The 11,602-nt window shown below is 42.3% G+C and overlaps 1 protein-coding gene across 1 annotated transcript in view; it reads right to left on the bottom strand.

Moving 5' to 3' along the window:
• Window positions 1-96: 96 nt before the first annotated feature.
• The window catches only part of b3gat1a (beta-1,3-glucuronyltransferase 1 (glucuronosyltransferase P) a), a 44,628-nt gene continuing 33,122 nt past the window's right edge, over window positions 97-11,602 (bottom strand). The window contains exons 5-7 of the mRNA XM_056442017.1: window positions 6,887-7,183; window positions 3,865-3,971; window positions 97-3,325 (exon numbers count right to left, since the gene is read on the bottom strand). Of these exons, the coding sequence (XP_056297992.1) occupies window positions 3,885-3,971; window positions 6,887-7,183 (384 nt within the window). The 3' untranslated portion in view covers window positions 97-3,325; window positions 3,865-3,884. The remainder of the gene's footprint in view (window positions 3,326-3,864; window positions 3,972-6,886; window positions 7,184-11,602) is intronic.

The raw sequence follows: 11,602 nt of genomic DNA, 5'->3' as shown, positions 1-11,602 counted from the left end.
TCTTTTTTTTATGCAGCCACTGGTTCACAATATCAAAATGCCAGATGTATGAAAGGCACCACACAGCATTCAGACACAAGTGAGGTTCTTCTCAGTTATTTATTTCTCTTGATTCAACTAACATCTTCCTCTGAGACAGAATTGCTGTGGCAAATAAACAACCGTATAAGAGTCACATGCATACAATGTGAATCACATGAGGCTGGGGGGGATGACAGTGGAGATGAGGGAACAGAGAGGACTTGTGTGTGTGTTGTGCCTTCGAGAAGCCCCTCAGGGGGGGGGGGGGGGATGCTCGTTTTACCGACAATAAACACGGAATAACCTGCACTGCTCACGCTGTTGTATCGGTAGGTTGCTTCTAGCAGATCAAAAACTCGTGAGCGTTAGATATTGCTTGATACGTCAGCTGTTGAAGTCAGAAACATGCCATATCAGATGTCCGACACACATTGTAACACACTTTCAAGGTGAAGCCCTTTTGATTTGTTCTGCTGCTTCAGGAAACACCACATCGATTAAAACCACAGACCGACCAATCACATGCTGACCTGCAGACGGTCCACCCCAACGTGTGTTTGCTTGCATTTTGACAAGAGCAACGTAAGATAAGAGTTTAGTTTCGTTTGGAAGGAAAATGATACATAACATATGCAATTTCAAGACAACCTGTAGTGTTCAAATTAAGTCTTTTAAATGCTGGTGTGTGTTTTACTCTTAATTTGTTTCAGCACTTAAAACAATTCAGGTGGATTCAGTTATTTAGATTAAAAGTCGATAATGACCACTCAAGCAGAACTTAGATCAACAGCAATGCTATAAAGAAGACAGTGTGTGTGCACGTGCGTGCGTGTGTGTGTGTGTGCCTGTTGACAGCACAACCCTATGATTGATCTGTAAGATAATCTATGGGTACAATCTACTGTTTGTGCGCATGCTTTTTTCTCTCTCTCGCAGTTAGAAAATACAGATTCAAGGGCAAACACCGCTATGATTCAAATGCACATCCTCACTTGAAATAAATACATGAATAAATATATTAAATTTGATTTCTTTTTAAATAAATAATGGGAGGCGAGTCGAAGAGTCGAGAACAAATCCAAAGATAGTCTGTGTGACCTCCATGGCCGGTCCCTGTGCGGTGTTATATCATGCAGTCAATGAAAACAGCCAGTCGGATGAGAGATTATAACACAGCCTTTGCCTAAATGTGTATCTTATCATATTCTAAAAGAAATATGTAATAGCACTGTTTTCCCCATCCGAGAGGCCGTAACGTCTTTGTACGTTTTCATACTGCAGGCGTGTGTTTTGGGTTGTGTGTGTGTGTGTGTGTTGAAGGGGCCGGGGGTGCACACAGATAATCTGGCAACAGTACAAAGGCTCAGTGTTTGAATTATCTCCAGCTACTTCTGCCGGGCGATGTCAGATAAGAACCGGCACTGCGTATTGCACTAGACGGATGATTTATCAAGTAGAGGGGATATTCTCTTACCAGAGGTGTGTAATAACTTGGTGACAGTGTTAAGATGTACAGCGTCATAGCTGCTGATGTCTATCGTGAGAGGGGTGTGTGTGGGGGGGGGGCGCTCTTCTGCGATCCAGTTAATGTACAAGAGATGGATCGTAATACCAATAAAAACCATGAGACATAAATCCACAATACTGAAGAGGGCGCGGCGCGTCAACGCTGCCGGTAAAATCATTAGCAAAAACAGGAGTCGTTTTTTGTGCTTTTCTTTAGCCGCCTATCGATTTGAGAGCACCTCTTATTCTCTCATCTCGTACGCGGAAGCTAAAGTTTTCATAAAACACACATGTATTTCAGGGCCGTGCATAAATTATTTGAAATCTATCCTTCGTAACCTTCACCAGCTGCTGGTGGGTGAGCTGTATTAAAAGTCAAGCAGATGTAGCCGGAGCATCTGTATTGATTGTGTCTCCTTCACATCACAGCAAGGTCTATATTTCTTAGAGAGGACAGGGGCGGACTAGCCGAGTGAAAATCTAATTCTCGGGCTTCGATGCATATTAACAGGTGGCGTGTGGACATATATGAGCGTGCATAGACGAGGGGAAATATTAGCTCTAAAATGACACATTTCTCCCTGCAAAAGTCCCAAATTACCATTTTTATGAAAGCTGACGAGGTCGACATCCGTGAGTTTAACTTGTAGCTGATTTTTCGTTCTTGTCTATGCGTCTATGAATGTGTCACGATTACCAAATAAAATTGGTGATGTGCTATTACTCTTTCCATGTGTTGAACCTACAGTGTGAACCTGTGCCTTGATGTGTGTGTCGTTGTCAGGAGATCACCAGGGGGACGATAGAGGAGACTTTGTTTTTAGTTTGTTTTTTTACATATAAATACAGTAAGTACAATGCTTTTGTCAAAATCTATCATCAGTCATCCGATTGTTCTCATGTCGAATTACTATTTACACGGAGGGACATCATTTGTGTGTTTGTGTAAGTGCCAGGGCGTGTCAGGATATTGCACTAAAAGGGGTTAATTTTAAAACAGCAGTCTCTCTTCATGGCTTAGATGCATGAGTTATAATGACACCATCAGATGAACAATGATAACCCAGAGATTAATGCATGTACGAGTCAGTAGTATTGAAATAGCAAGTCAAGTGCTCGTGAAACACCCAAACTGATTCAGTTAAATTAAAGCAAACATTTAGAGTTATCAAAAGAGCATTCTTTCCCTTGCTATCTTTTTGTACAGATTGCGCAAAGGAAAAACCCACAAAAGACATTATTTGTTCTTCGACTCGCATTTTTTTAGATCCCGGCTGATGATGGCGACCGCACTGCGTCCCTTAAAATCCACATTTCTCTCTTGAATCACGTGCAGATCCGGGCAATGTGTGTGTGTGTGTGTGTGTGTGTTTTCTTTCCTTCGTGTCTTTGAGGTGAAGGATATTCTTGAACCTGCTTGTTTGGTTGGTTCCGCTGGCTGTACGCGTGACACATTGTGCTGTCTCTCTTCTGTCGGGCCGCCGTACTGCGAAGGTGCCGGTCGCGTCTTTCCGCGCTGACCCCGCCTCTTCAGCCGCAGACCTGACAATTAACCTCCGCCTCTTACTTCATCTGTGCTTTAATATGGTACCGTCTGTACTGTTTTAGTCCATATTCTTTTTTAAATGTCAGATTCAGTCAAGAGGATTAAATCCCCCACCATAGGCCCCAATTTCATTTCTTCTTCTTCTTCTTCTTCTTCTTCTTCTTCTTCTTCTGATGATTAAGACATGAGCGCTGGTCGCACTTTATCAAGAGACTCGCCGCTTTCTTCCTCCGCAGGTCCAAGGCCAACCACCTGCAATAGAAAGGATTAAGATAAGCTAATACGCCTGAATTAAGTCAATGTAAACTGTTTATTACCTTCGCATTGAAAATGCGGAAGGTTATGTTTTGATCGCCGTGTATTTATTTATTTATTTGTATGCGTGTTATTCGCATAACACAAAAAGTATTAAACCGAATCGCATGAAAATCGGTGGGATGATTGGTTATTATCCGGGGACCATTTGATTAGATTTTGGGATCGATCGGGTCAAAGGTCAAGGTCATGAAAAGGTCAAAATCTTCTTTTTACCAATTTATATCCAATTGGCATGCAACTAATGCCAAAATGTTCATAATTCAATGCCCAATCTTGTGATATGCGAAGGTATGCGCTCTACCGAGTGCCCGTTTTTAGTTTTAGAAGTAGCATTTAATAATGGACACCAGCTGCTGCAATTGTGCCCCGGCAGAAATCAGAGACGCACAATGTGACACTTAAATAAGCAACGGTGAACATTATAATTTGACCTACAATAAAAAGCTCTTTCTAAATAACATGTTATTAATTACCGTGGTCCGAGGGGAAGCGGTCAAATCTCCACATTGGGGTCCGTGAATCCCTTTTTCCCCTCGTTCACAAGCACGGGCTTCTCCGTTCTCGTGTGCCAAACAAGGATCTGGTGAGGAAAACAAACGCACACATAAACAACAACAACAACATCGGTACCACGCTGTTCCCTTAATGCAGTCGTGGAGCCCGCTCTCCCTTTCAGCTCCCGCTCGGCCTCATGTTCTTCTAAATGGTCGATTCTGGTTCTTGCTTCTCTCACACACACACACACACACACACACACACACACACACACACACACGCACACACACACGCCGCCACGGCGCCGTCTGTGTGTGAGAAGCTACTTGAGCGTGAACCCTGCGTCAGAAGGGAGAGGGAAGAGCTTTCGCCTCGACGCAGTGGCCCTGCAGTTCTTTGAACAGTTCCTCTGGGTACACTAGCGTGCCACTGAGCCCTCAGATTGGGTTCATTTGCACAAACATCCAGGGAAAAAAAAGCTCGGCACTGGAAACAGGGGAGGAGGAAATGAAGAGGAGCCAAGCTAATTTCCCCTGCTCCTCGCTGTGTTGGAACCCTCTTCACTTTCATCTCGCCGTGGCAAGCGGCCATGAATTATGCATGGGTAGTGTTTGAGCCCACTCCTACTTTGCTCAGGTGTAGGGGGAGGTTAATAGTCACTTGCATCGGAAGTGCTAGATTATAAGGAAGAGAGATGCCCATGCACGACGTTCCGTTTCGTTCCTTCCTCTTCCTCTTCCCCTCCCGCCCTTCAGCCCCGCTCTCATCTGTAATCAGTGTGACAGGCCCTATACCTCCCCGTTTCTCCCAACTCCAATTCGGCTCTTTTAGCCGTTCCCTGAATTCCCCTCTTTTCATTTATCCCTCTGAAAGGCTGTGGGAGAGCAGGAGAAAAAGCTGGCTAAAATTATCTCTCTTCCTTCCTTTACCCTCTCTTTGTGTGTGTGTGTGTGTGTGTGTGTGTGTGTGTGTGCGTACGGATCCTGGCTAGCTACAGCCCTCTGGCTGACTCCTCGTTGCCCAAGGAGAGGCTTAGTGATGTGACCCCCATGTGGGCCAAGGGTCGTAAATAGGAATGGTGGAGTGGGCACTGCTGCTATACCCTGGAGCCTGGGACTGGAATATGTATGTGTGTGTTTATGTATGCGCAAAAGTGAGAAATATAATCAACTAGAACGGGCACTCGGTAGAGCGCATACCTTCGCATATCACAACATTTTGGCATTAGTTGCATGCCAATTGGATAAAAATTGACCGCGCTATGGTAAAAAGAAGATGTTGACCTTTTCATGACATTGACCTTTGACCTTTGACCCGGTCGATCCCAAAATCTAATGCAATGGTCCCCGGATAATAACCAATCATCCCACCATATTTCATGCGATTCGGTTTAACACTTTTTTAGTTATGCGAGTAACACGCAAACAAATAACTAAATAAATAAATGCCGATCAAAACATAACCTTCCGCATTTTCAATGCGAAGGTAATAATGTGCAACTTTTCAGCAACAACTGTTTTTATAGATTTTCCTTTGTCAAGTGAAATGACTGGATTGCCCTGAAGAGGAACACTGGGGAGGACATCGGCTCCGGAGGCTTCATCGTCATATGCCCTTGACTGATGAGCAATGAAAAGATAATGTAGAGTTGCAATTACATATTAAATAAGTTCTCCATATCAGGAAAGTGCTGTTGTTCAATTACATTTAGTTGTCTTTTAAAGAAATATTTAAACACTTTAAGAAAATTAGAAAAATGTTGCTAATTGACTGTCTTGCAGATAGTTAGGTCAGATTATCAATCCCAGCATTCTCATATCATCTCATAAAAAATATGATTGTGGTATATTTCTGTTTCCTCCCTCTGGATCTGAATTAGACGTAAACATATCTTAAGAAGATGGTTCAGCATGCAAGAGCGTATCATGGTTATGTTTTTGGTTTATGCTACAGCAGGTGGTGGGAGGTATATTGCCATCTCTGCTTTTCACCTCTACTCTTATATTGAAAATTACATATATTACATGTATTCTACAGCTGTATTTTACAATCAAAATAGATATAATAAGCCTATGAAATACAATCTACTATAAAATATTGAACTAGTTGTTCCCAACCTGTTTGACGTGTGACCTTTTACAAAAAGCAGTCATTAGTTGGAAAGTTTAGCAGTCCAACGATTGTTCTTGTAATCTTTATTTAAACTTATTCATCTTCTATTCCTTCGGTGTTTTTTGTACCTCTTCTCTTCCTTCATATGTTCAGCTTCAGAAATCGTTCAAATATTAAAAAATTAAGCTTCTTCAGGGCTAGAGGGTTATGTATGACCTTTCATATTTCAAATGTTTCACCTTATCTTTAAATAATGTTATGTATTTTTAATTCATTAGATCCGATGTAGTAAATCTTCAACTTTAAAAAGCTTACAGTATCTTCATATTTTTTAGCTAATTCAATCATTTAATTGTTGTAATGTTCACATAGCCCTCATGTATTACTGTATATTTTTCAGCTATTTTCAGCCATTTTCTGCTATGTTCAGCTATTGTCTTTTATATGTCAGCTTCACAAATTCAAATGTTAGCATTCCAAAACATTTTCAGCAGGAAATGCATTTTCTAGTAGGGAGATCTTTCCCTCAAAACATCTCAGATAGTTCAATCAAAATAACAGTTGAAGGCCCAAAGTGATCAATTTCTCTAATATTTCACAAACAGTTAGAGAAAAGTTATGTCTCAGAATTCAGAGTTCACTTTGAGTTATCTTATCTATAGAGAAAAGAAGCAAAATGCAGATCACACACTCAAGCATCCTATTATTGAATACAGAATGACTATTTTTACTCAAAATAGTGAAGCTACATTTTGCTGATGAAACGTTTGTGTTTTTACTCGAGTCAGATCTCTAATTTTTTTAATCTTAAACTTGTAACTGAGACCTGAATCCGCTTCCTTCAAAAACCATTTCAAGGGGCCCAACGGCGTTGACGAAGGGGATTACCTTCGTGCAATTGGCTGCTTTGGGCTCCAGGTCGTTGAGTGTAACGAGCTCCCGGAGCAAACTGCTCTCCTGGTATCCTCCCTTCACCCCGCGGAGCTTAAAATACGCCTGAGGCTTGAAGAGGATGAGCCTCAGGTTGATGGCGAAGCCGGCCATGTCGATGGCAAACGGCCGATGGGGGTCGAACACCGTCTTCCAGCCGTAGACCTTCCCAGCTGCGTTGACCTTGGGGGACTCGTACCGCAAGCCCCCCACAAAGGCCACGGGCCACACGGAAACTTTCCGAGTGGATCTCATCTATAGCGAGAGGAGAAAACGGGAAAGAGAGACAAATTAGCCATGTGAAAAATACACCGTGTTTGAGCGTCGGCTGCCAGCTTTACAGCAGAGTGTGGACGGAGGGCCTTTTAGAGCTGCAGCTATTATTCATCCAGTGAATATTGACCCCCCCCCTGCGAGAGGAAAGCAGATCACATACATTGTTCAACAGCTGCTCTACAATGACATAATGGAGGGATTTTCCTACCTGTCTCTTGGACCCCATCCCGAGGCTGCTTAAAGGCGTTTTGCCTTTCTGTCCTGGTCTTGTTCATGGATGACCTGCAACTCTTGATGTTAAACTCAGACAAATATCTTTGATCGGGACTTGTCCTTTAACTCCCCGTAAAGCAAATCCTTGTCACCATATTTGCCCCACAGAGAGCTACGCTCACTAAATGCGGGACTAGTAGAATGGAGCCAGAGCCTTTAGTTATCAAGCTCCTCTTTTTATGGAACCAGCTTCAAATTTCAGTCAGAGCAGACACAGTCACCTCGTTTAAGAGTAGACTAGACCCTCCTCTTTGTATAGGCTTATAGCTGGGGGGTTTTAGGGGATGCACTGAGACCTATCTCCTTTTTTCTCTCCTTAAGGATAAGTCTTTGACTTTACGTCTCATGGGTCATCGGGACCCCATGAGACGGGCATAATCCTATCTGCCTGATGGAGACTCCCACTCCTCCTCCCCACCGCCATCTGCCTGATGGATTTGTAATTTGTGAAATTGGGCTATACAAATAAACTGAATTGAATTGAATTGAATAATTAGACACCATCTTCGAAGGAGCCAAGCCATTAGAGAAAGCGGCTCCAGTCGCCGGTTGGCCGAGGAGATTCTTTACTCTTACTCTCTTAATCTTCAAGCGATCTCGCCGCTCTTTTTTTCTCAAGTTAGCCTTCGCCAATTCGAGAAGGGCTGCAGTCATAAAATGTGTATTTCCACAACGCGGGAACAGGAAAACGGCAAACTCAATGCAGCAGAAATAATAACGCCCGTGCCTCGACGGGGGAAGGTCCATTTAAATATAAATGTGCAAGTGTATGTACTGTATCTAGTATGTGTTTATATAGTATAAGTATAGTTATTACGTGCATATAAAACGTGTCTATCTATATTTGCAATGTAAGCCTGTTTCTAAGTGTGTATTTGTGAATGGCACGCATTGTGTATTTTAAATGTGTGTGCAAATCACATACAAAGGACCATTTGCACATGATCCGCTGTATTAGATTGGGGAGTGTAATCTGTGATGGGTTTCTGTGTGGTCAGTTCAGGGGATCAGACAGCCGCAGAGTGTGAACAGCATGAAGTGGGCTGGGGGGGCTTATGGGAATCTGTGGATTTGAGCTTTTGGGGCGGGCGGGGGGGGGGGGGGGATTTGGCAGGACGTTCGGTCTCAGTGAGATCTGGGTGTCAAAGCATGCATCGGTCTTACTGTGGGCAATGTGACGAGGTTTGTCACTTTCCCGTCTGACAATGTGAAAAGGAGTATTCCGGCCGCTGCCTCTAGAGGCCCGCGGGTCCAAATCTGGACCGCTACGTCATTTAATGTGTCCCCTGACGGCTTGAAAGACATACAATCCCCTTTTCTTAAAGAAATTTAAGAAAAATATCCCAAGCTTTTATTTTGAAGGTTTCAAATAAATGGATTTACGTGATAATATTAGAGACTTTTTCTTATGTACAATATTTGTACACAAATAAACAAGTATTAAATGCAAAGAGTTATTTAACAATATGTTCGGGAGTAGTTTATATATTTTATGTGGCACACGGGGAAAATGAGTTTGACAGCCCATCTCTAGAGGGAACAGCCAGAGGGAAATAGACACACACGCCTCTTCTTCTGGATCCCAAGCAAGCGGGAATATTGTTCTTGGTGAATATGTGTGTTTTGTTGTTTGGTTTCGTTCACTGTGGCTCCAGTTTTATTTGAATGCTTGTTTGAGCGTTTGAGATCCATCCCTCGCTCCGCTCAGCGAGAGGCCTTCGGAGACAAAGTGGCCGTGACTCGGAGAAGCAAAACAAAGAAAAGAAATCCACAAAAAAAAAACACAGAGTAAAGGCGGCAGGCATCCAGGTATTAATCGGTCCTTAAGGGTGCAGAGAGAAAGCAACGGAACGGATTCGGCGTCCATTGCTGCCATTGGAGGAGTCTTTGCGTTTAAATCAGAGTTATGCAGCATTATGCAGAATTATGCTAAATTCCAAATAAAGTGATTTTTAAACAGATTAAGTATAGCAGGGTGTTATATCACTTTTCACGTGTGTGGATCCATTATAAAGCTTAACTCCCGACAATTATGATAGTTTCTCAAAGATATCTAGCGTGTAGATATATTATGGAAGCACCAATAGTCAAAATATTGATTATCATGCAGCCTCACTGCAGACGCTCTGAGTCGGTGATCGCTAAGTTCTACTTGATTTATGCTGTTGACATTCATCCTTAAAGGTTGAAAGTGAGAACAGAGTAGAGTGTTCGTTAGAAATAACATATGCTAAACAGCAAAACACTTTTCCTACGAAGTCTCAATGATTCAAGTTCTTGACAGTGGTGCCCTTTAACAGTGAGAAACTAAATTAATATATATGTTTTTTCATTACGGCATGACCAAATTTATATGTACTTCATTTTGATGTGCCAGAGCCACTGATAGCCACGGCATGAATTACATATATTTTCATTTGTTGTGATGCTGACAGCTCGTCATTACGTAACCAGCTCTAATTCCTTTTAAATGTGTCCTATCATCAGAGTAGAAATGTATTTCAATTTCCCAAAATGAATTGATGAGATGATTTAAGATTAACCGGGAGAAAATGATGAGTCTATTTCTAACATACGGAGCCTCGTCTCCACACTGGAGACTTAAATTGTCTACAGTCTATGGTTCTTGAGCTGTTTGAATATTTACTATAGTGTCAGAAAATGACTGAATCTTTCCTCTGGTGTCACCAAGCTCTTGTAGTAGCGTCCTACTCTCTGCTTTCTGTCTGTCAACTCCTCTTTTTATCGCATTTTTTTCTTCTTTTTCTATCCCTCCCTCTCTCTTTCCCCCTCCGTTACTCTGACCCATAAATAGGCCCGTGGGAGGTGATGGAGGGCCTCTGAGGGAGACGGAGCACTCTCAGAGAAAGGTAATGACAGGCCCCGTCAATACCCGACGCTCCATTTACTTCGGACCCCGTCTGCACGACTAACAAGACTTGAGGCGAATACATAGCAGGCCAGGTAATTCACCTGCTGTGGAGATGGATGGCCTGAGATGTACTGATTAAAGCACATGGCCAAACGTCTCTCCAACAGCCCCGGATCACTGTGCTTGTTAAGAGCCCAAAAGAAATGCTCCAAGTTACAGTGAATTCATAGTTGTATAACAAACCTCAGATCCGTAGAGTATAGAGTATATGGCTGGGCAGTATGAAATATTTGATGTCATGTTATCCATAAAGTAAACATTTACATTTGTTAAATTCGTTACATTCATTTAAATCACTTCTTAAAACCCATTTTTATAGAACAGCTTTTAAGTGATGTCATCCTTTTATGCAGTTCTTTGGTTCCCCTAATTTAGTTTGTCTGTTTTTTTATTTTATATTTGTATCTTACTCTTCTACTTGTTTTGCCTTGATTCTCTGTAGAGCACTTTGTAAACTTTGATTTTAAAGGTGCTATATAAATAAAGTTATTATGATTATTATTAGTGTGTTTTTGTTCTCCTATACAACTCTAAAAGGAGTATACATGTACAGTAGAGAATATCATTGGGACAATTAAAATAATTATTGTCCCAAAAACACAAAAATACTATTTCATCTGCCTCATTCTTTCCTCAAGACCGTATTTTTAATTTGGGCAGTCAGTTTTATTTTACTGGATCTTTGCACACAATGACCAGAACATATTGATGAGGGTTCACTGATTGCTGGCCCCGCTGATCAATTCCAGTCTCTCCTCTTGTCGCCGAGTGGCGGCTGAGCTCTCTCGCGTTCTAAACAGGCTGCCGTCTGGGTTTTTGCTGGGAACAAATCAACGGACAAATACGGCCCGCCACATCATTTTATGTGGCCCCTGATGTAACACCCTGTTTCTCCTATGTTCCGTGTCTCCTATGTCTCCTCTGTGTCTCCTCTGTCTTGATTGTTTAATTCCCTTCACCTGCCCTCAGCCACTCTTGTCTCGTTACTGTCTGATGTCGTACACCTGGTCCCCCCCTATATATTGTGTCAGTCTTTCCCTTGTCTCCTGTTGGATTGTTGTCTATAGAGCGTATTCACTCACGTGACCACAAGAACCTTTGGCGGCCATGTTGGGGTCCATGCACGGCATTGTTTTGTGTTATTTCATGCCGCTCTTCTTTAGAAATGACCATTATATCCTGAAGGAGACACA

This window comes from Pseudoliparis swirei, chromosome 20, assembly GCF_029220125.1.
Source record: "Pseudoliparis swirei isolate HS2019 ecotype Mariana Trench chromosome 20, NWPU_hadal_v1, whole genome shotgun sequence".
Taxonomy (NCBI): Eukaryota; Metazoa; Chordata; class Actinopteri; order Perciformes; family Liparidae; genus Pseudoliparis; species Pseudoliparis swirei.
This window is presented reverse-complemented; position numbering and strand designations above follow the sequence as displayed.